At 45.2% G+C, this 25,315-nt stretch overlaps 1 protein-coding gene across 8 annotated transcripts in view; it reads left to right on the top strand.

The window, feature by feature from the left end:
* LOC140717343 (plasma membrane calcium-transporting ATPase 1-like) overlaps positions 1-25,315 on the top strand; it is a 328,298-nt gene that overhangs the window by 175,939 nt on the left and 127,044 nt on the right. For all 8 annotated transcript variants that reach the window (XM_073030837.1, XM_073030844.1, XM_073030840.1 and 5 more), the window contains one exon: positions 20,851-21,048. In XM_073030837.1, coding sequence (XP_072886938.1) covers positions 20,851-21,048 — 198 coding nt within the window. The remainder of the gene's footprint in view (positions 1-20,850; positions 21,049-25,315) is intronic.

Below are 25,315 nucleotides of genomic sequence, written 5' to 3'. Positions count from 1 at the left end.
CGGCAACATCCTCCAGGTCCTCGGGTCTCATCTTGCACTTCCTTAAAGCATTCTTCATCTGATCCTTACAGAGAAATACACACACACAGTGCTGGAGAAGCTCAGCAGGTCAGGCAGCATCTGTGGATGTTTCAGGCCAAGACTCTTCACTAAGACTGGAAGGGAAGGGGGAAGAAAGCAGGATAAGAAAGTGAAGTGGGGGAACTTGTGCAAGCTGGCAGGTAATTGGTGAAACCAAGTGGGTGGGGGAGGGGGGATGGTGAGAAGCTGTGAGGGGATAGGTGGAAAAGGCAAAGGGCTGAAGAAGAAAGAATCTGATAGGAGAGGTGAAAGGGGAGGAGGGAGAGGCATCGGAGGATGTTTCTGTGTCTGTCCTATATCGGACAGAAGCAGCAGCCTCTGTGGGAGTGATAGTGTTGTGGTGAGTTCCTTTTTGTTGGCAGTCCCTGGAATCTGACTCCAGACCTGGGCTGTGTAATGAAATGGCATGTTTCTTTGCAGTGACTGTTGCTTTATCCTCCCGTACTGTTTGTTTTTCTGGGAACTCTGGTTTGGAAACCACTGAAATATTTTTTCCATAGCTCTGCACCAGACCACAGTGAGTTGGAGCTAATAGAATACTGACCCACTCTAAGGTCACTCTAACCCTTCCCTCCTGCACAACCCTCTGTCATTCCATGTGCCTATCTGGCATTTTCTTCAATGCCCCTACAACCACCCCGGAAGGTGTTCCACCCACTTACCGCTCTCTGTATAAAAATATCCATCTCACAACCACAGGCCCCCCCCCCCCCCCCACAGCTTCCATAAGATATAGACGCGTAATTAGGCCATTTGGCCCATCAAGTCTACTCTGCCGTTTCATCATGGCTGATCCATTTTTCCTCTCTCCCCTTCTCCCTGTATCCCTTCATAACCTGACCAATCTCTCAACCTCTGCCTTAAATATACATAAAGATTTGGCCTCCCTAAGTGTCTGTGGCAAAGAATTCCACGGATTCACCACTCTCTGGAAAGAAATTCCTCCTCATATTCCGTTCTAAAAGGATGCCGCTCTATTCTGAGGCTGTGTCATCTGCTAACAATACTCCAAGTGAGGCCTCACCAATACTTTATAAAGTCTCAACATTACATCCTTGCTTTTATATTCTAGTCCTCTTGAAATGAATGCTAACATTGCATTTGCCTTCCTCACCACAGACTCAACCTGCAAATTTACCTTTAGGGAATCCTGCACAAGGACTCCCAAGTCCCTTTGCACCTCAGTTTTTTGTATTTTCTCTCCATTTAGAAAATAGTATTTCATTTTCTCTACCATGCACTTCCGAACACCATATTCCGTTTGCCGTTTCTTTGGTCATTCTCCTAATCTGTCTAAGTCCTTCAGAAGCCTCTGTATATTTCCTCAAAAATTCCTAAACCAGGGGTTCCCAACCCAAACCCCTCCGTTAACGGTAGAGGTCCATGGCATAAAAATAGATGGGATCCACTGAGCTAGATGGAGAGGATGTGATGAAATATCAGTGGGCTTGATGGGCCGAATGGCCTAATTCTACTCCTCTGTCTTATGGACTTTGGTTGGAATCTGGGTCATCTGTAGTGATCGTTAGGTTAGTCCTGGTGTCAAGGTGGGAGATATACGCAGTGTTTTCTCAAGGCTGGCAGAGTAAGGGCGGAATAAACTGTGAGATCGCAGTTTAATCCCTGTCGCTGTCTGTAAGTACATTCCCGTTGTGACTGCATTTATTTCCTCCGAGTACTCCGGTTTCCTCCCACATTCCGGAAACGTACAGGTTAGGGTTAGTGAATTGTGGGCATGCTATGTTAGCTCCAGAAACATGGCAGCACTCGAGGGCTGCCCCAGCGCATCATCGGACTGTGTTGGCTGTTAACCCAAATGACGCATTTCACTGTAAGTTTCGAAGTTTTATGTACATGTGATAAATGAAGCTAATATTTACAAATCTAGTCTTTAAATGACTCTGCCAAGCATCGGGTTATACATGTAAGGTGTCAAATAAGGATGTGACCAATAGAAGTATAATCCTTATTGCTTCAGTAAGCACCTAGTGGCCACTTTATTAGGTACACCTGTACAATCGCTCGTTAATACAAATATCTAGTCAGTCAATCATGCGCCAGCAACTCAGTGCATAAAAACATCCAGACATAATTAAGAGGTTCAGCTGTGGTTAGGACAAACATCAGAATGGGGAAGAAATATGATCTAAGTGACATCGCCCGTGGAACGATTGTTGGTGCCAGATGGGGTGGTTTGAGTATCTTGGAAACTGCTGATCTCCTGAGATAGTCGCACACAACAGTCTCCAGAGCTTACAGAGAATGGTGCAAGAAAAACAAAAACAAAAATCATCCAGTGAGCGGCAATTCTGTGGGTGAAAATGCCTTGTTAATGAGAGAGGCCAGAAGAGAATGTCCAGACTGGTTTAAACTGACAGTAACTCAAATAACCACGTGTTACAACAGCAGTGTGCAAAAGACCATCCCAGTACAGGACAACACGTCTAACCTTGATGTGGATGGGTTACAACTGCAGAAGACCATGAACATAGACTCATTGGCAGGTACCTAACAAATTGGCCACTGAATGTTTCTAATTGCCTTGAATGTTTATGTGCAAGCACTAAATTAATTTGATTGAATAATTTGGTTCACTAATGATTCAAGCAGAAACTTTTCAAAATTTTAAATAATTGGTGCCCTTGTGTAGTTCCCCAGAGATTCCATACTTTGCTGATAAAATTGTCAAGAGCATCACGAAGTCTGTGAACGTTTTTGTATCCTTTCTTATTCCTGTGCTGCAACAAGCCATTATAAATTTCTGTTGTCATGGGAATTGAAACCAGGCATTCGAATGCTTAATAAAATGTTAAATTGGTAAGTTGTGGAAGCCATCAGTGTTCCTGTACTTAATGAAGAGATGTATGGTTTGGGCGGTAAACTGTGTCGAGGGTAATGGGTGGGTCATCACCTTAATGATCACAGGGAGCAGCCAGAAAGGGATGTAGAATCTGCCGTTGGAACTTCTTGCTCACATAATGACTTGTTCCAGATTTGAAAAGATTGGAACTAGTTTATTATTCACAAGCTATGTGTTACAGTGAAATTACTTTGTGTGCCACCCTGACAGATTATTCCATATATAAGTACATCAAGGTACTAAAGAGGAAAACAAAATGCAGAACATAGTGTTATAGTTACAGAGAAAGCACAGTGTAGGTAGGCCATTAATGCCCAAGGGTCATAACGAGATAGATTGTGAGCTCAGGACTACACCTTTTCATTATCCTACCAGGGGAACATTCAGTAGTCCAACAGTCTTAAGGTATAGGAGCAGAATTGGGCTCTCCGGCCCATCGAGTCTGCCATTCCATATGGCATATGTGATACGAGCCTGTCATATGAAGAGTGCTTGATGGCTCTGCGCTTGTATTCACTGGTATTCGGAAGACTGAGGGGTGACCTAATTGAAATGTATCGAATGTTGAAAGGCCTCAAAAGAGTGGATGTGGAGAGGATGTTTCCTGTGATGGGGAGTCTAAGATCAGAGAACACAGCCTCAGAATAGAGGAGCGCCCTTTTAGAACAGAGATAAGGAGGAATTTCTATAGCCAGAGAGTGGTGGATCTGTGGAATTCGTTGCCACAGGCAGCTGTTGAGGCCAAGTCTTTAGGTATATTTAAGGCTGATAGATTTTTGATTGGTCGTGGCACGAAGGGATATGGGGAGAAGGCAGGAGATTGAGGGTGAGAGGGAAAATGGATCAGCTATGATGAAATGGCGGAGCAGACTCAGTGGGCCAAATGGCCTACTTCTGCTCCTTTAAGTTGTGGAAGCCATCAGTGTTCCTGTACTTAATGAAGAGATATATGGTTTGGGCAGTAAACTGTGTCGAGGGTAATGGGTGGGTCATCACCTTAATGATCGCAGGGAGCAGCCAGAAAGGGATGTAGAACCTGCTGTTGGATCTCCTTGCTCACATGGCTGATCCATCATGGCTGATTTCCCTCTCAACCTAACGGTTTCTTCGCCCTAACTAATCAGCCTCTGCATTAAATTTACCCAATGACTTGGCCTCCACAGCCACCTGTGATAATGAGTTCCACAGATTCACAACCCTCTACTGAAAGAAATTCCACTTCATCTCTCTTCTCAAGGAACGTCCTATTCTGAGGCTGTGCCCTCTGGTTGTAGACTCGCACAGTGTAGGAAAAATCCTCTCAACATCCACTCTATCTGGGCCTTACAATATTTGATGGGTATAATTCTTCTAAAGCCCAGCAAATACAGGCCTAGAGCCATCAAATCTTCCTCATATACCCTTCACATGTGGCTAATCATAGAACAATATTATAATGACTAATTAATCTACTGTTGGACTGTGAGAGGAAACCAGAGCAGCCAGTGGAAACTATGTGGTCACAGGGTAATATAGAAACTCCTTACAGACGGTACTGGAATTGGAACAGTAATCTCCGACGGCTCAAGCTGTAATACTGTCGCACTAACCTCCATGTTACCACGGCGCCCTATTACCTAATGAAGTGGCCACTAAGTGTGTGTTCATGGTCTTCTGCTGCTGTAGCCCATCCACTTCAAGGTTTGACATGTTGTGCCTTCAGAGATGCTCTTCTGCACACCACTGTTGTAACGCGTGGTCATTTGAATTACTGTCACCTTCCTGTCAGCTTGAACCAGTCTGGCCATTCTCCTCTGACCTCTCTCATTAACAAGTCATTTTCACCTGCAAAATTGCCACTCACTGGATGTTGTTTCTTTGTTTTTCCACCATTCTCTGTAAACTCTAGAGACTGTTGTGTGTGAAAATCCCAGGATCCCAGTTTCTGAGATACTCAACCACCCCGTCTGGCACCAGCAATCATTCCACAGTCAAAGTCACTTAGATCACATTTCTTCCCCATTCTGATGTTTGGCTCTGAACAACAACTGAACCTCTTGACCATGTCTGCATGCTTTTATGCATTGAGTTGCTGCCACTTGATTAGCGAGCAAGTGTAGCGGTGTACCTAATAAAGTGGCCACTGAGTATATTCCATTGTTACTTTGCCTTGTGTTACCTCAATGCACAGTTGTAATGAATTGACCTGCATGAACAGTGAGCAAGACGAGCTTTTCCACGACTTTGGTACATAATAAAGCAGTTTACCAATTAGTGGTCACAAACAGACCATCATGTGATCTGAACAATAAAGTGAGCTGATTTCGACTAGTTCAATGTTCAAAGTTAAGTTTATTATCAAAGTACCTACATGTCATCATATTCTGCCTTGAGATTCAATTTCTTACAGGCATTCACAGGAAAGCAAAATAAAATGCAGTGGAGTTTATGAAAGACTATTTATAAACAAAGGCTGTCAAACAACTAATGTGTAAAAGAAGACAAACTGTGCAAGGGATTTATTGGTGTTCTGTTAAATTCCTAGAGATGGGCTCAAGGATGATAGAAAAATAGACGGTTATCTTTAATCTTAGAGTTGGTTAAAAGGGATGGCACAACATCATGAGTGTGATGTGAGGGAATATTCTATTAATATGTGCAAAACTATACAAAAGCAAAGACTGACAAACAAATGTGCAAAAGAAGACACATTTTACAAATAAATAATACCAAGAACATGAGTTGTAGAGTCCTCGAAAGTGAGTCCATAGGCTGCGAAGTCAATTCAGAGTTGCGCTGAGTGAAGTTATCCACGCAGATTCAGGAGCTTGTGCCACTGCTGTAATCAGGAGCGATTGTAAAATCGCTCGTTTGCTTAGATGTATTAGTGTTTGGCAGCTGACTTTTTTTCCAAATAGGATCTCAGAGGATTAGCCATCACTGGCTGGCAAGCTCAAATGGTGTCAGAGTTTAGTGAAAGCAGTTTAGGAAATGGGCTAGGAGCTGACTGAGGTGTGTTGGCAATCTACATTTAGTGGATGTTTGCTTGGTCTGGTGATTAAAAGCTCTGTTACTAATCTGATCCTTTCAACTGTGTGGTGTATTTATTGTCTATTGAGTTACTGCGCCAAATAGGCCTTTCAGGCCTTCCAAACTGTGCCGCTCAGCGTCCCCCAATTTAATCTTATCCTAATCACGGGACAGGTTACACTGACCAATTAGCCAACTAACTGGTACTTTGCTGGATTGCGGGAGGAAACCCACGGGGAGAACGTACAAACTCCCTACAGGCCGTGGCGGGAATCTTAGATGTATGCAAATTACTCCTGATGAACTCTAAGTATCGATATTTGGAAAAGAACATTATTGATGTTTTTAATTAATTAAATCTGGTAAGTTGGTGGCGCCTTCTGACGCAGTGGCCTCTCTGAGGCCAACCAAAGGTGTTTTTGTCTTTGTTAAACTTTTGTTTACAATCGCAAGACAATGCTGGACATGAAGAGCTTCAGGTAATGCAGGTCTACCCCCAGCGCTAAGCAGTATTGCACCCATTTTGTACTGTCTCAGTACTTTTATATTTGGGTGCTGTAGCACTTTTTATTCGCAGTTATTTTGTAAATACCACTATTCTTTGCACTTCTGGTTAGATGCTAACTGCATTTCATTGGCTTTGTATCTGTACTCGGCACAGTGACAATAAAGTTGAATCTGATCTAATCAGCGAGTTGCAGAGGAGCTGGAGGAGTTAGATTTGGTGCGGACCGCGTTGCTGTCCGCTGCAGGTAAGCGTTGGAGTTGATGCATGAAGGCACCGTGCCGTTTAACAGCAAGCGATCGGCTTGAATGTTTTTCTTGGCGATCAGAAGACCCTGTTGCACACCGGTAATGTAAAATACTGCAGATCTGGTCCGCTGGTTTATTGGCGAGACCCAAAGCCGCGGGGAGCTACGTGGCCCCGTTTGTTGCGATGACTAGGCCTCATGCCGCAGAGACGTTCAGGAGGAGAGACGCCGTAGGTGGTATTGCGCTGCATCTTGCTGGATTGGGGGCTTGCACCTCCCATCAGTTCTGCCCTCCAGGGTTCGATTGGAAGACAAGCATCGTGTGTGTACATTCGTCTGTGGGCGGCTGAGAATTTGTTCTTGCTGACAACACCCATACACCATCAGTTTACAGGGCATGTCAGTCAGCAACTCAGGCTGTATTTTTTTGTGTGACTGTATGTTTACTGCTATCTTATTGTCCTGTGCTGGGTATAACTGTTGGTGCTGCATTAGGTACCTTGGCCCTGGAGCAACACTGTTTGGTTTGGCTGTATTCATGTGTACTGCCCTGACTTGTATACTGGCTTGCGTATCACGTAAACAGCTAGGACGCGATCCCCATGGTCAACGCCGACCAATGGCGGGCCTCCTTCATGTATGGTTGAATGATAATTAAACTTGAACTTGAAAGCAACATCTGTCATCAAGGCCCCCCCCCCCCACCCCCCGCCATCCGGGCCAGGAGGTCTAGGAATCTCAGGTCCCACACCACCAGGTTCAGGAAGAGTTAGTACCCTCCATTGACATCAGTAGATCGGGGTTGAGAGGGTAAACAGCTTTAAGTTCCTTGGCATTCAACATCACTGAGGACCTCACGTGGTCTGTACACACCAGCTGTGTGGTGAAAAAAGCACAACAGTGCCTGTTTCGCCTCAGACAGTTGAGGAGGTTTGTTATGGGCCCCCAAATCCTAAGAACTTTCTACAGGGGCACAATTGAGAGCATCCGGACTGCCTGGTATGGGAACTGTACCTTCCTTAATCGCAGGATTCTGCAGAGTGGTGCGGACAGCCCAGTGCATCTGTGGTTGTGAACTTCCCATGACTCAGGACATTTACAGAGACAGGTGCGTAAAAAGGGCCCGAAGGATCACTGGGGACCCAGGTCACCCCAACCACAATCTATTCCAGCTGCTACCATCCGGGATACGGTACTGCAGCATAAAAGCCAGGACCAACAGGCTCCGGGGATAGCTTCTTCCACCAGGCCATCAGGCTGACGAACTCACGCTGATTTGAGTGTATTCCTATGTTACATTGACTGTTCTAGTTATTATAAATTACTATAATTGCACATTTTGGCAGAGACGTAACATAAACATTTTTACTCCTCATGTATGTGAAGGATGTGAGGGGAATAAAGTCAATTCATTTCAACCATCAGGTGGATAACTTCACTCACCTCAACTCTGAACTGATTTCACACCCTACAGCAGGGGTGACCAAACCATTTTTATGCCATGGAGCCTTACCATTAGCCGAGGAGTCCATGGACCCCAGGTTGGGAACTCCTGACCGACAAGCTCACTTTCAACGACTCTACAACTCGTGTTATCGATATCACTTATTTTTATTTGCACCGTCTGTCTTCTTCGCAACAGTTGTTTGTCAGTCTTTGTTCATGTATAGATTTTCATAAGTTCTATTGTATTCCTTTATTTTCCCGTATTTGCCAGCAGGAAAACGTGGGGCTCCACAGTGGCGTAGTGGTCAGCGTGATGCTTGTTACAGCTTTGAGCATCGACGTTGGGAGTTCAGTTCTGTCATTCTCTAAAAGAAAGTTTGCACGTTCTTCCCGTGTGCGAATGGGTTTACTCTAGGTGCTCCAGTTTCGTCCCACAGTCAAAGATGTGTGGGGTAGTAGGCTAATTGGTCAATATGTATTGGCCTCTGATTAGGCTAGGGTTAAATAGATGGGGTGCTGGGTAATCTGGCTCATTGAACTAGAAAGGTTTGTTCCCCACTGTATCTAAATCAGGAGTTCCCAACCTGCTCAGTTAATGCTAGAGGACATGGCATAAAAATTATTGGGAACCCCTGCTCTAAATAAATTAAATGAATCTGAAGGTCGTATATAGTAACATATACTTATGTGGACAATCAATTTGCCATCACTTTGACTTTGAGAATCCTGCTTGTCAATCCGAGGGACTTTGGGATGGGGGACATTGAATTTGCGTTGACTGTTAAGTTCAGAGCATCTATTTTATAGTCAGGATGAATGGCTGCCTTGAGCATCGTAGTGCGCAATCATGCCATTGACACAGAATTGAAGCCCCATTTCCCACAGAGAGATGTTTCCACTGCTCGTATTGACGTCCTATTGGTTGGCACAGAGCCAAAAGGTATTGATGTCAGATGGAAGCTTGGTAATGCGAAAGCCGGCTGCATTGATTAAATGAGAATAGGCTGCAGTGGAAATGCAACTGGCCAAACAAGCAGACTGCAGTGCCTCCTTTATGAGGATCTCTTCACCTGGAGTTCCAAAATAGCCTCTCCGTAGCTAGAGCATAGAACGTAGAAAATTGCAGCCCTGGTGCCAACCTTTTAACCTACTCTAGGATTAATCTAACCCTTCCCTCCCGTGTAGTTATGTTTCGTAACTAATCAAAAGCCTGGGGTACGTGTGCACTTCATTTCTTCAGTGAGGCACACACATAATAATGTAGTTGCGTAATGATATGTGCAATTCACGTATTTCTTACATATAGCCCATGATGAATTATGTAAACAACAACAAATGTTCAATCAAACAATGTATTTACAATATTATTCAAATATTAAATACATTACAGTAGACCCTCCATTTTTCTATCATCCATGTGTCTGTCTAAATGTTTCTTAAATGTCCCTAATGGATCTGCCTTCCCTGCCGTTCCTGACAGTGCATTCCATACACCCTACTACTACCCACTAATCTCTGACGTCTCCCCTGTACTTTCCTCCAATCATCTTAAAATCATGCCTCCTCCTATTAGCAGTTTCTGTTCTGGGAGAAATTCATTGGCTGTCCACTCAATCTGTGCCTCGATAACCTCCCAGTTAGCTTCCGGTTTAAAATGGTGCTGGTGGTACACAGTGCTGCCTTACCGATCTGTCAAACAAATCTACTGTTTTCTCTATTAATCACAGTCTTTCTGGACAATGATCACTGCAATCAATAGTCTGCAACTTCCATTTCAGAGTTGTGCTTTTCAACCGCCTGTATGAACTGGCATTTTTGCGGTGTGAACTGGAGTCTCGAGGTTGTGGTGTGGCGGGTACAGGCCAAATCAAGGCAGCAGGGCCTGGGCCCAGGGGTGAAAAACAAGCCAATGTTTGGGTAACTTAAATGCCGGGCCATTTTGAAAAGGTTGAGTACAGGCCATATTCAGGTGGCAGAGCCCAGGCCCAAGAGTGAGGAGCAAGCCAATGTTGGGTTATTGCTGGAGCAGAGGTGGCAACCCCAGTCCAAGAACGAGGAATGAGCCAATGTTTAGCACCAGGCCAGATTGAAAAGGTCAGGGTGTCGGGAATGGGGGCAAGGGATGGGTCGATGTTCAGCTCACTGTGAGGTTTACCTGTCTGTGTGCTGAACTGAGGCTGTGGCCTGCAAACTAACAGGCTCCTGAACCAGCTGCAGTGATGAACTGTGTTTGTGGCTGTGGACTCACTTTCGTGAACTTTAGTTCTGAATGTTATTTGTTTATTTTTTATTGTTTGCACACTAGGTATTTGACGCTCTTTTTAATGGTTTCTTTTGTGTTTCTTTGTTTTGTGGCTGCATGAAAGAAGATGAACCTCATGGTTGTAGATACTTTGATAATAAATGGACTTTGAACCTCCCAGAGTTTTGAATCTCCTCTACACACACTCCAAAACGTACACATCTTTCCTATAATGAAATGAGCAGAACTGGAACTTTAACCAATTGGATGGAAAATATTAAAATTCAGACGAGGAAATATTTGGACTGCAGCAGAAACAACAATATTGTTCAAATGCAATGGGATTTACTGAGAGTTGGATAAAATTCTCCAGATCATTCCACAGAAGTTTTGCACGAATTAAAAACATATGTCAAAAATACTTCTGCTGCTTAAGCCGAAATGGCGTCAAGAGAAGAACCATTCATTTATATGGGAAAAATTTTCATAAAAGCGAAAATCCTCTTTGTAATGCGAAAACAGGTTACTAATGTAGGTCTTTTGTAAATGCGAAGTGGCGTAAAGCGAAGGTTCGTAAAGCATGGCTTTAAGGTAAGGGGAGGGAAGTTCAAGGGGGATATTAGAGGAAGGTTTTTCACTCAGAGAGTGGTTGGTGCGTGGAATGCACTGCCTGAGACAGTGGTGGAGGCAGATACACTAGTGAAGTTTAAGAGACTACTAGACAGGGATATGGAGGAATTTAAGGTGGGGGGGGGGGTTATATGGGAGGCAGGGTTTGAGGGTCGGAACAATATTGTGGGCCAAAGGGCCTGTAATGTGCTGTACTATTCTATTGTAAATTGTAAAGCGGGGGACGCCTGTATTTATTTAATGTAAATAAATATTTCGTTAGTTCAGTTATTTAGTCGAGTCCAACTCTTCGTGACCTCATGAATCATTGGGTTTTCGTGGCAGGTTGATTGCCAGGCCTTTCTTCTGCGCAGATTCTGCTGCTGCCCAGGTTGGGTCCCAGCTGGGTTTGAACTCAGGACCATCTGCATTGAAGTCCAGTGCTGATGCCACTACACCACCAGCCGGCCCATATACTCACTGTAATTCACAGACTCTTTTTTTTCTATTATTATGTATTGCATTGTCCTGTTGACGCAAAGTTAACAAGTTTCGTGGCATATGCTAGTGATGTTAAAACTGATTCTGATTCTGAATTTCACACAATACTAGTAATTTTTATTTTTTTTAAATTGAGGTGCAGCAGGGAATGGACCCTTCCAGCCCTTTGAACTGCACTGCCCAGCAAATGCCCGATTTAAACACGACAGTTTATCACGACCAATTAACCTACCGACCGGTACGCCTTTGGAAGGAAACCCAAGCGGTCACGGGGAGAACATCCAAACTCCTTACAGGCAGCAACAGGAACCAAACCCTGGTCACCTGTACTGCTAACCACTGCGCTACCATGCCACATGATCTATCACCATTGACTTACCCTCTCCAAAACATCAAAATCCTTCCTCTAGTGGGGTGTCCAGAACTGCATGCAACACTTCAGATGTGGCCTAACCAGAGTTTTATAAAGTTGCAATCTAACCTCTTGACTTTTGAGGAACAGTTTCCTCCCCTCTGCCATCCCATTCCTGAATGAGCTTTGAAGCTTTGGACACTACCTCTCTTTTTCTAATGTACAGTATTACTGTTTTTGCTCATTTTTTAATAATCTATTCAATATACATAATTGATTTACTTGTTTATTTATTATTATGTTTTATTTTATTCATTATTATTAATTTTTCTCTCTGCTAGATTATGTATTGCATTGAACTGCTGCTGCTAAGTTAACAAATTTCACATCGCATGCCAGTGATAATAAACCTGATTCTAATTCAATGCCTTGACTAATAAAAGCAAGCATTCCATAAGCCTTCATAACCACCTTACCGACCTGTGTGGTAATTTCCGTGGTGCTATGAACTTGGATCCCAAGATCCCTCTGCTCAGCAACACTTAAGATCAGATCCTCTCCCCAGCCTCAACGTTTTATGTCATTTTGTTTCTGCCAGCAGGGGGCACCATGGAGGACATGTGGCGACACTTGTGGGCTGCCCCCTGCACATCCTTGGCTGTGTTGGTTGTTAATGCAAACGACACATTTTACTGTATGTTTCGATGTACATATGATGACTAAACCTGCTTCTGACCTTGATCGGCATGGATCTGTTGGGCCAAAGGGCCTCTTTTCTGTGTGCTGTATAACCAAGACTCCATGAAGTCGTAAATAGGCATCAACTGCAAGTCCCCACCCAGAACATAGAATTCTGATAGCTTCCTGACATCTAACACAAGAGCTCCAGGATGGGACTTTATTCCCTGGAGTGTAGGGAAATGAGGGGGTACTTGATAGAGGTATACAATGTTACGAGGAATTCAAATAGGGTAAATGCAAGCAGGCTTTCTCCATTGAGGTTCGGTGAGACCAGAGATCGAGGGTCATGGGTTAAGGGTGAATGGTGAAATGTTTAAAAGGAGTCTGAGCTCAAGAGGAACGTGCTGCCAGCGGAAATGGTGAATGCGAGTTTGATTGCAACAGTTAAGAGAAGTTTGGATAAGTCGATGGGTGAGAAGGTTTTGATCCATGTGCAAGTCGATGGGACGAGGCAAAATAACAGTTCAGCACAGATTAGATGGGCTGAAGGGCCTATTTCTGTGCTGTAGTACTCTGACTTTTCGTCTCAAAGGCTCTCCGATTGGTAATCTGCAGAAAATAGTGACATTTGGTGCAGGAGACAGTACACCATCGCACCCAGTAATTGCAATAGTTGATGGCATCACTGTAAACTCTGCCTCAAGAATATAGGTAACCCTGCACCATCAAAGTCAAAGTAAAATTTATTATCAAAGTTTGTATCTTGAGGCCCTGCAGTGCTCTGGATCAACCATGGCTGATGTGTCCTAGCTGTCAACGCGGCTGCCGTCAGTCGGTATCCAAGCCAGGTCAGTACGATATGGAGAGCAAGCTGTTACCCATGTAGCAGACTCCCCCTCTCCACGCAGCTGATGAATCCAGAGAACCAGTAGGAACCGATACCGTTCGGTACCAGCAGCGTCGCAGGTGTTGTCTGTCAGCGTTGGGCTCAACGTAGGACTGCCTTAGGGACCCCAGCTCGGGATTTTCCCTCGGGGTTTACTCCCGAAGCCTTCTCCATGAATTGGTATAGCCGCAAGGCAGCCGAGCTTTAAGATCAAAAGTTTCCTTCCCCTGGTCACGGCTGATGAGCTCTGTCTGCCGCAAGGCAGCAGTAACCCGCCTTTACCGCTCCTCTTGTCAGTAGAAGCAGTTCCGCCAGGCTTAGTAGCTAGGCCGCACGTGAAGACCAGGAGCTGGACTTTGTTGTCAGAGGCTATTTGAGATGCACGTCATTGGGAGCGTTTAATAGTGGGAGTTTATCCCCACTACCTCCCTTCCCCTTTCAACACCCCCCACCCCCCACCCCGGCCAGGACAACCTCGAGAACTTGCTGCAGTAGTCTATGACTCTGACTCTGCGTAGGGCACCAGCCCCCTCGAGCTTGCCCTGCCATTCAAAGTAATCACAAACCTGGTGACTTCCATCAAGTGTTGGTTTAGGAAATTGTTTAATATGGAAGCACCTCTCATCGCTGGGATCCACCACTGGATTCTTCTTGAACATTCTTAATAAAGAAAGGGTAGCGGTTAGCACAACGCTTTACAGTACAGGCAACCAAGGGTTCAATTCCCGCCACTGCCTGTAAGGAGTTTGTACGTTCTCCCCCTGATGACGTGGGCTTCCTCTGGGCGCTCCACTTTCCTCCCACAGTCCAGACACGCACGGATTGGTAGGTTAATTGGTCAATGTAAATTGTTCCGTGACTAGGCTGTGGTTAAATCAGGGGATTTGCTGGGCAGCGTGACTCGAACGGCCTATTCTGTGCTGTATCTCAATCAATCAATAAATAAAATCCATACTACGTTTTGCCCTTCTCCTTCTGGAATATGAAATAGATGAAAGTGCAGATGAGATCATTTTAAAAATAAAATAACAAGCAGGCAAGACGTGAGCTGTCCTGCTGGTCTGAATGATGTTATTCTTTCTTCCATCGTTCATGTTCATCAGCCCAAAATATTCATGGGCTGCGGCTGTGATAATCATGCAGCCGCTGCTCCCCCAGTGAATATCCCTCGTGTGTCTGAGCCTTCTCTTGAGATTTGTGATGCACGCAGTTCCGTTTTCCTATATCTATCTGGGCAGCTTAGTTTTGGAAAAAGCATCATGAGGTACTGTTATTGAATTAACACACAGATAAATATGTCACTCAGGCTGGGAATGGCCATTACACTTCAACATTTAATCTTTATATTGGGAATAATTTTTAATTGTAATGCATTAGTTCGAGCTTTTAACTGCGGAGAGTTTGAACATAGGTCAGCTCGTGACGGAAACCGTCCTCCCCTCCAAGGACTCTGTCTACATTTCCCACTGCTTCGGTAAAGCAGCTAGCTAAGTCAAAGACACCCGCCCACCCTGGACGTTCATCTCCTCCTCTCTCCCATCATGCAGAAGGTACAAAAGCCTGAAAGCATGTACTAGCAGGCTCAAGGGCAGCTTCTGTCCGTCTTTATGTATTGCTTTGGATTTCCAGCATCTGCAGATTTCCTCATGTTTATGCCTTTTCAAGGTGTCCTTCATGGTGGGGAAGGGTGTACCTGTGATGTAGCTGGCCAAGTCTACAACCCTCTGCACCCTTTTTTGATCCTGCACATTGGAGCCCCCCCCCCCCCACACCGGGTGGTGGTGCAGCCAGTCAGAATGCTGTCCGCTGTATACCTGTGGAAATTTGTAAAAAAAATAGTTGGTGGCGTAACCAAATCCCTTCAAAGAGATAACGAAGTTGAGCTGCTGGCGTGCCTTCTTCCTGATGGAATGGCAGTGTAGCCTTAAAGAATCAGATCAGTGTTCAGTTCCTGCCGCTGTCTGTATGAAGTTTGCACATTCTTCCCAAGACCGTGTGCCTCCAGGTGCTCCACACTCCAAAGATGAACGGGTTAGAGTTAGCAAGTTGTGGGCGTCCCATGTTGGCGTCAACACTCTGCGGGCTGCCCCCAGCACATCCTCAGACTATGTTGGTCATTAAGGAAAATGACACATTTCCCTGTGTGTTTTGATCTACAGTACTGTGCAAAAGTCTCAGGTGCATGAATATACAGTAGGAGGATGCTTAAGACTTTTGCACAGTACTGTACTGCAGTAACCTTATATTATTACACTGTACTGCTGCCCCCAAAAAAAGACAAATTTCATGACATACGTGAGTGATGATAAACCTGATTCTAATGTGGGTCTCTATTGTGGACTGAGAGTGGGAAGGAGGCAGGGAGAGGGGAATCATGGTGGGGTAGGGAGAGGTGAGGGAGTGGGAAGCACCAGAGAGACGTTCTGTAATAATCAATAAACCAATTCTTTGGAATCAAATGGCCTGGCCTGGTGTCTTAGGGATGCATGGGTCTGCACCTGTGCTGCCCCCTACCCTTGAGTTTCCTCCTCTGCCACCTGTCTCACACCCCTCCCACAGCACTCCCTCCTCACTATTCCCAACATACTTTGCTGCTACCAGATTTACAAACTCACTCATCGCTCCAAATTAACAAATACAGTACTGTTCCCATCTGTCCATCACCCACACACTCCTCCCACTGGGTCCCCTCCCCCCACTGTTCCCATCTGTCCATCACCCACACACCCCTCCCACTGGGTCCCCTCCCCCCACTGTTCCCATCTGTCCATCACCCACACACCCCTCCCACTGGGATCCCCTCCCCCCACTGTTCACATCTGTCCATCACCCACACACTCCTCCCACTGGGTCCCCTCCCCCCACTGTTCCCATCTGTCCATCACCCACACACTCCTCCCACTGGGTCACCTCTCCCCACTGTTTCCATCTGTCCATCACCCACACACTCCTCCCACTGGGTCCCCTCCCCCCACTGTTCCCATCTGTCCATCACCCACACACTCCTCCCACTGGGTCCCCTCCCCCCACTGTTCCCATCTGTCCATCACCCACACACTCCTCCCACTGGGTCCCCTCCCCCCACTGTTCCCATCTGTCCATCACCCACACACTCCTCCCACTGGGTCCCCTCCCCCCACTGTTCCCATCTGTCCATCACCCACACACTCCTCCCACTGGGTCCCCTCCCCCCACTGTTCCCATCTGTCCATCACCCACACACTCCTCCCACTGGGTCCCCTCCCCCCCCCCCACTGTTCCCATCTGTCCATCACCCACACACTCCTCCCACTGGGTCCCCTCCCCCCCCCACTGTTCCCATCTGTCCATCACCCACACACTCCTCCCACTGGGTCCCCTCCCCCCACTGTTCCCATCTGTCCATCACCCACACACTCCTCCCACTGGGTCCCCTCCCCCCCCCCCCACTGTTCCCATCTGTCCATCACCCACACACCCCTCCCACTGGGTCCCCTCCCTCCACTGTTCCCATCTGTCCATCACCCACACACTCCTCCCACTGGGTCCCCTCCCCCCACTGTTCCCATCTGTCCATCACCCACACACTCCTCCCACTGGGTCCCCTCCCCCCACTGTTCCAATCTGTCCATCACCCACACACCCCTCCCACTGGGTCCCCTCCCCCCCCCCCCACTGTTCCCATCTGTCCATCACCCACACACTCCTCCCACTGGGTCACCTCTCCCCACTGTTCCCATCTGTCCAATACCCACACACTCCTCCCACAGGGTCCCCTCCCCCCACTGTTCCCATCTGTCCATCACCCACACACCCCTCCCACTGGGTCCCCTCCCCCCACTGTTTCCATCTTCACGCCCCACCTCCCTGATTTGATTCCATGCTCTCCAATCAGATCCCAGCATCTGCAGCCCCTTGTCAGCTCCACCCATCACCTCCCAGCCTCTGTCACCATTGCCAGTCTCGCCTCCTCCATCTGCCTATCAGCACTCCTCACCTGGATCCACCCATCACATCCCAGCCTCTGTCGCCATTCCCACTCTCCCCTCCTCCACCTGCCTATCAACACTTCATACTGCTTCTCTTGCCCGTTTGCCAGAAACAACATTGACTGTTCACTTGATTGGCTATTCATCGACCTTCCGCAGATGCTGCCTGACCCACTGAGTTCCTCCAGCAGTTTCTTTTTGCTTTATATCTGTGCCCTCTGGTTTTAGCTAAACATAGAAGAAGCGTAAAAAATTCTTCCTATTTTCCCCATCGCTTGCTATACGCCTTCACCTCACTGACTCTCACCCTTGTATCTGTCAGTCCAGGCAAACCATTGCAGCTTGAAACATCGACTCTCCATTTCCCTCCATAGGCATTGCCTGACCTGCTGAGTTCTTCCAGCAATCTATGTGTATGTCAAAGTAAATTTATTATCAAAATGTATATGTCACTACATACTGCCTTCAGATGCATTTTCTTGCAGGCATTACAGATTTCTAACAAGATACAATCATTACGAAAACTGTACATAAAGACTTAATGTGCAAAAGAAGAGAAACTGTGCATGTAAATAATAATACTGAGCGTCATTGAAAGTGAATTTGTAGCTGGCGATTGACCCTAGTTCAGGAGCCTGATGGTTGAAGGGTAATAATTGTCCCTGAACCTGGTGGTGTGTGACCTAGTGCTCTCGCACCTCCTGCCCAATGGTGGTAGCAAGAAAAGATCATGGCCTGGATGGTGAGGGTCCTCGATGATGGATGATGCTTTCTTGTTTTCTGGAAAATTAGCTTGTGGCAGCACACCATGTAAGTGGGCTCAGCGGGGGCAAGGGTTTTGCTTGTGATGGACACTTGCTGTGGATTCTTGCCTTCCTGGGCATTGGTGTTTCCACACCAGGCTGTGATGCAGCCAGTCGGAGTACTCTCCACTGTGCATCTATCAGAGTTGGTCTAAGTTTTAGGTCAAATGCCAAATCTATGTAAACTTCTTCTAAGAAGGTAGGGGTGCTGTTGTGCCTTTTTTTGCGATGGCCCTTAGGTGCTGGTCCTGGGACGGATCTTCTGATACGGTAACACCAAAGAATTTAAAGTTACTGACCCTCTGTTGCTTCAGATTCCAGCAGCTGCCTCTGCTTCCAGCTTAGATATATTTATCTTCCCTTTCGGTGAAGAGAGGTGGTGGTGTTGGGTGGAATAAAAACCTTCCATCAGAACTGATGTCTCCACAACCTCATTTGTTTCTGTCGCAAACCGTGCTTCCATTACCTTTTGTTGCTGAGTTACGGGTTTGAGAGGCTCATCAAATCCGCATGTCCTTACCCTTACAAAGTACAGCCAAACCTCCTGGAAAATTAGCTCGATAGGATCTGTTTAATGGATAAACAAGACTATTTTTGGTTCTTAACTGTGTTGAAATGTTAATGTGAAACTGTAGCTTCTTTTATATTTGGTTTCGAGATGCGTCATGACCTCCAGACTGACAGAACCAGTTACTGCACTCAATAGCAACAAACAGTCTGCTGAAGGAATTCAGCGGGTTGAGCAGCGTTTGTCACTCCAGGTTCCAGAAACCTGCATTCTCCTGTGCCTCCAGCGAATTCAGCGGGGTTCCTCTTGGCTGCTACATTACAATGGAGTGGGATAGAAGCTCAGAGTGTTCAAGCCAGTTGGTTTAGTAGGTAGGCCAGTTGATCACTGGACATTCTCCCTCATGTGACAGAATTTGCGGAGGGTTGATGGAGAAGTGGGGAGTATAAGACCATAAGACATAGGAACTGAATTAGACCATTCAGCCCATCGAGTCTGCTCTGCCCTTCCATCATGGCTGATTTATTATCCCTCTCACCCCCATTCTCCTGCCTTCTGGCCATAACCTTTGACACCCTTACGAACTGAGAACTATCAACCTCCACTTTAAATATACCCAATGACTTGGCCTCCACTGCCATCTATGGCAGTGAATTCCACAGATTCACCACTCTCTGACTAATGAAATTCCTCCTCATCTTTGTTCTAAAGGGGTGTCTGAGGCTGGGCCCTCTGGTCCTAGCCTCACTCAATATAGGAAGCATCCTCTCCACATCTACTCTATCTAAACATTCGATAGGTTTCAATGAGATCTCCCTTGTTCTTCTAAACTCCAGTGAGTACAGGCCCAGAGCCATCAAACTCTCCCATAAGTTAACCCTGACACTCCCGGGATCATTCTCGTGAACTATACAAGTAGTAGTAGTCTCTCAAAAGTCCGAGGAAGACAAATGTGTTGCGCAGTCAATGTCTGTGGGCACGCATATGACTTCTAAGGCCGAAGTCCAAAGCGCAGATACGGTCGCAGATGGGACAAGGAGCACCGCCTGTTGGGGCAGGAGCGGACGCCTTCCTGTGTCTTTCTTGACTCGCCCTGAGGCGCTGCATGCGCCAGTTGGCTTGGAAGTTGTTTGCTGCCTTGGAGCATAGATTGCGCCACTTGGACCGATCAGCAGCAGTGTGTTCGAGATCGCGGGGCTGGAGTTTGGCCCACTTAAGGTTTGACTTGAGGTTGTCTTTGTACCTCTTCCTTGGGCGACCTTGGGCATGGTTGCCCTGCTCCAGTTCTCTGTAGAACAACTGAACAAGTAGGATGAGAGTAAATGGGTGCTTCACAGTCAGATACATCATGAGTTCATGGCCCAGAAAGCTCAGCAGGGCCTCTACCTCTCAGGAGGCTAAGGAAATTTGACATGTCTCCTTTGACACAAAGTCAGATTAAAATTTCTTATCTAAGTGTGTATATTATTACTACATACTACCTTGAGATTCATTTTCTTGCAAGCATTTACATGAAAATGGAGAGATGCAATTGAATCTATGAAAAATTCTACATAAAACTGACAAAAGAAGACGAATTGAAGCCCAATATCAAAAATAACACTGAGAATATGAGTTGCAAAGTAAGCCTGCAGGCTTTAGAACCAGTTCAGAGCAGCGGTGAATGAAGTTATCCATGCCAGTTCAGGGGAGTTGAGTATAACTGTCCTGAATCTGATGGTCTGGAAGCTAAGGCTCTGTTCCTCCTGCCAGATGGTAGTAGGGAGAAGAGAGCATGGCCTGGATGGTGGTGGTGCTTGATGATGGATACTGCTTTCTAGTGCTTTCTGTGGCTGTAACCTGCTATAGCTTCCAAGAGCAACACACAAAGCACTGGAGGGACTCATTGGGTCAGGCAGCATTTATGGAGGGAAATGGACATTCAATGTTACAAGTTGAGACCCTTCGTCACTATCCAGGTATTGTCCCAACATAGATGGCAAACTGTGGGATGTCCAGTCTTAAAAACAGAGACATTTAACCAACTACAGTGGAAGTGAAATCTAGCCATTTTGTTGTGTTGATTGTGTGTTAAAATTAGTGCTTGAAGTTTATTTCATTGACAATTGAGATCTTTGTTGGTAACATCCAAGTTTTTCCTTTCTTTCCGCAGGTTTATCCGGCAACCCAGCTGATCTCGATAAACGGAAACTAGTATTTGGTCAGAACTTTATACCTCCCAAAAAGGCAAAAACCTTCCTGCAGTTAGTATGGGAAGCATTGCAAGACGTGACATTAATTATCCTAGAAATTGCCGCTATCATCTCCCTGGGCCTCTCCTTTTACCGCCCTCCAGGACAAGACAATTATAGTAAGTATCCGACTCTTCTCTTAATAAGATTCTGTGAAAGCTGAGTGAACAATTAAATTCAATACTGAAACGTTCAATTCCTTATCTACAATGTCTTTACAGGAACAGGAAGTTTTAGTTTTGAGGAGATGTCAGCTGGTCTAGGGTTGATTTCCTATGTAGGACGCTGAGGAAATATTTAATTGAAGTGTACAAAATTGTCAAGGGTTTAAACTTTCCCTTGGGAGAGAAGTTAATAACTTGATGTACATTCCTGGAGATTAGTAAAGGCATTTGACAGAGGGTGAGGACAATTCAAAGTAAATTTACTATCAAGGTACCTTATGTTACCTTGAGATTCATTTTCTTGCAGGCATTAACAGGAAATAAAGAAATACCATAGAATTTGCGAAAAGCTCTACGTAAAACAGACAAAGACTAACAACCATTGTGCAAAAGAAGACGATCTGTGCGAATAAAAATAACACTGAGAGCATGAGTTGTAGAGAGTCCTTGTAAATGAGTCTGTAGGTTCTGGAGTCAGTTCAGATCTGCGATGAGTGGAATTATTTGCACCGGTTCAGGAGGTAGGCTAGTAACTGTTCCTGAACTTGGTAGCGTGGGACCTAAAGCTCCCATACCTCCTGCCCGAGTAGCGAAAAGAGAGCGTGGTGAAGAAGCTTCCACCGAGTGGGTAGAATGATGCAGAATTATTAACCTACACAAAACAAAATGATTTGATTTAATTAGACCATAAGATGTAGGAGCAGAATTAAGCCATTTGACTGTCGAGTCTGCTCAGTCATTTCATCATGGCTGGTCCATTTTCCCTCTCAGCCCCAATCTCCTGCCTTCCCCCAGTATCCTTTCATGCCCTGACTAATAACCTTCAATTATATATCGGTTTTTCATGGAAAATAAAAACAGCAAATGCTAAAAAGGGCTTGGCCAGTCAGACAAAACCTCTTAGGAGAAAGATAAACAGCCAGTGCTTCCAGTCAGGGACCTTTAAAGCTGCGACAAGTAGGAGAGAAACAGGCTTCAGGATGAAAAGGAAATGGAGAGGAGAGATTTAACAGCGGGATCAGGTGTGTGATAAGGTGCAATTCTCTACCACAAATTTGGCAAGCAAAACTTGAGTCAGGTTCAAAGGTTCATTTATCATCAAACTATGCATGCAATACACAACTCTGAGATTCTTCTTCTCCAGATAGCCAGGAAACAAAGAAAACCCATGGAAGTAAATTCAGAGAGAAACAGCAGACCCATCCCCCACCCAGCTCAAAATAAGGACAACAACATAATCACCGAACATTACCCCCAGACCCTGCTCCCCCAGTTCGAAACGCAACAAGAATGTCGGCCCCCAATTCCCCTTTTGCTCACACAAAATGCAACAAGAACGTCAGCTCCTAAATCCTCCTCCACTTGCACAGAATGCAAGGAAAACACCAGCCCCCCCCCCCCCCCGCACGAATTGCAACAAGAAAATCAGCCCCAATTCCCCCTTCCCCTGCACAAAAAAAGAAAGAATGGGCAAAAACACAATATAAAAACCATAAGACTGAAAAAGTCCATAGAAAGTTTCAATCTGACATTGTTCAATTGGACAGGAATCAGATTGTTTTGAGGTAATTCTATTTCTTCTGATTCCTTGATTAAGTTTGTTTGGTTTTCTCCTTAATTTAACAATGAGAGGCTTCTGCTCAGTTAGGTTTATGTTGGACTGGGCTGTAGAATTGTTATTTTTGTTGTTGTTTAATATTCCAACGCTAAAAACACAAATTGCGGCAGGAACTCAGCAGGCCAGGGAACATCTATGGAACTGCATAAACAGTCGACGTTGTGTGCCGAGGCCCTTCAGGCTGAGAAGGAAGGGGGAAGACGCCAGAATAAAAAAGGTGGGGGGAGGGGAAGGAGGCTAGCTAGATGATTTTAGGTGAGGCCAGGTTGGTGGGAAGGGTAAAGGGCTGGAGCAGAAGGAACATTCCTGTGCTTGTTTATATTGTTATATAATTACCTGTATACCCGAGATTGTTCAGTGAGTTTTAAAGTGGTTCGACTTCCCTCTGTATTGTTCTGGAAACTTCTTGGTTTCATTAGTGGGTATTATATTGCTTGAATCTGGCTATTTAATTGGTTACACACACACACACACACACAATGCTGGAGGAACTCAGTAAGTCAGGCAGCATCTACAGAAAGAGTAAATAGTCAACGTTTCAGGCCGAGGCCCTTCAACCGGACTTAACTGCTAGCTCTTGGAATTTCAGTGGAATTGGTGATCTGGTATAAGAAGAGCAGACCATCTTAGTTCACTCTTTTATTTTTTACCCTCTTTTCCTTAACATGTTTGCTCTTCGCACCTCCTTCTCTTTCTCCTTCCCTCTTTGTCTCTCACCACGCAGCCTTTCCTCTTGTAACACTTAATAAAAAGGATCATGATCACAAGTTTATGTCTCTTCCTTGACGTCCAAAGAACCTTTGGATCACAAAGGCGTTAGCATCCAACACCAACGTTTCCCCACTGATGTTAATTTCCAAAGAAATTTCAAAAGTTAAAATGAAATTTTCATGATTTTAAGGACAGCTGATTTACTTTTGACTTTACTTCCTCAGTTCACTTGACATGGAATCTCAGAACAGCAGCAGGTAGAATCTAAAAATTTATTATTCCAGTCATCCATGAGTGAAAATAGAAAACACTTCTATGCATAAAGGAAGAAACAGAACTCTTCTCACCGGCCTATCACTTCCCCCAGGTCCCTCCCCCCTTCCCTTTATCCTGCGGTCCTTTCTTCTCTCCCATCAGCCCCTTTACCTTTCCCACCCACCTGACTTCACCATGTATCTATCCTCCTTCCCTCCCCCCACCTTTTTATTCTGGCTTCTTCCCCCTTCCTTTCCAGTCCTGAAGAAGGGTCTCGGCCCGAAATGTCGACCGTTTATTGATTTCCATTGATGCTGCCTGGCCTGGTGAGTTCCTCCAGCACTTTGTGCGTCTTGCAAAAAATAGAACCTTTATCCAAAATTTATGACTGTTCTGGGTCATTTATGAACTTAAATTGTGAGGGTTATAGTTTGATTAGTCATAAGTATTAAAGGTTGGTTAGATCGAGCTTATTGCCATTTGCACAAGTACACGTGCAATGAAATACTTACTTGCAGCAGCAATGCAGGCACAGAGCATCAGGTAAGCACCATTCACAGGAAAAACATAAATTCTGAACAATTTTTACAAGAAAGAACAAAAAAATGGCCATTTTAGTTTGAAGTGGCAATAGTGTTACTAAATGGTAGTGATCAGGATTTTGCAGATTGATTCAAGAACCAAAAGGTTGAAGAGAAGCATTTGTTCTTGAACCTGGTGGTGTGATAATTAAAAAAATTGTGCAAGATATAGAAACAATACATTTTTTGTTGTTTTGGTTTCCAGATAGATTAAAATTAATTCTAAAATAAATTCCCATCTTGTTCATTCAGAAGGGGGATATTTCTGTACATTGAAGATAACATGTCGCCCTCTCCCCTCTCAGCCACACAGACACACAATAAAACATAACCATTTTACTAAATGTCTGGATTCACAGTGCGTTAGAGAGGGGCAGGTCCCTTGTGGAGTGGTGGTTTCTTTATCTCCTTCCCGATGGTAGCTGCGAGAAGATGCCATGACCTAGATGGTGGGCACCTTTGACGATGGATGTGTCCTTCATGGGGCAATGCCTCCTGTAGATGCTATCAGTGGTGGGAACGGATGTATCCCTGATGTATTGGCTAAATAGATAGATAGATACTTTATTCATCCCCATGGGGAAATTCAACATTTTTTCCAATGTCCCATACACTTGTTGTAGCAAAACTAATTACATACAATACTTAACTCAGTAAAAATATGATATGCATCTAAATCACTCTCTCAAAAAGCATTAATAATAGCTTTTAAAAAGTTCTTAAGTAGTTTACTTAAATACATTAAATACAATCAACCCCGGCACTTTAACATATCTTACTCCTGGCGGTTGAATTGTAAAGCCTAATGGCATTGGGGAGTATTGACCTCTTCATCCTGTCTGAGGAGCATTGCATCGATAGCAACCTGTCGCTGAAACTGTTTCTCTGTCTCTGGATGGTGCTATGTAGAGGATGTTCAGGGTTTTCCATAATTGACCGTGGGCTACTCAGCGCCCTTCGCTCAGCTACCGATGTTATACTCTCCAGTACTTTGCCCACGACAGAGCCCGCCTTCCTTACCAACTTATTAAGACGTGAGACGTCCCTCTTCTTAATG

Source organism: Hemitrygon akajei, chromosome 27, assembly GCF_048418815.1.
Source record: "Hemitrygon akajei chromosome 27, sHemAka1.3, whole genome shotgun sequence".
Taxonomy (NCBI): Eukaryota; Metazoa; Chordata; class Chondrichthyes; order Myliobatiformes; family Dasyatidae; genus Hemitrygon; species Hemitrygon akajei.
This window is presented reverse-complemented; position numbering and strand designations above follow the sequence as displayed.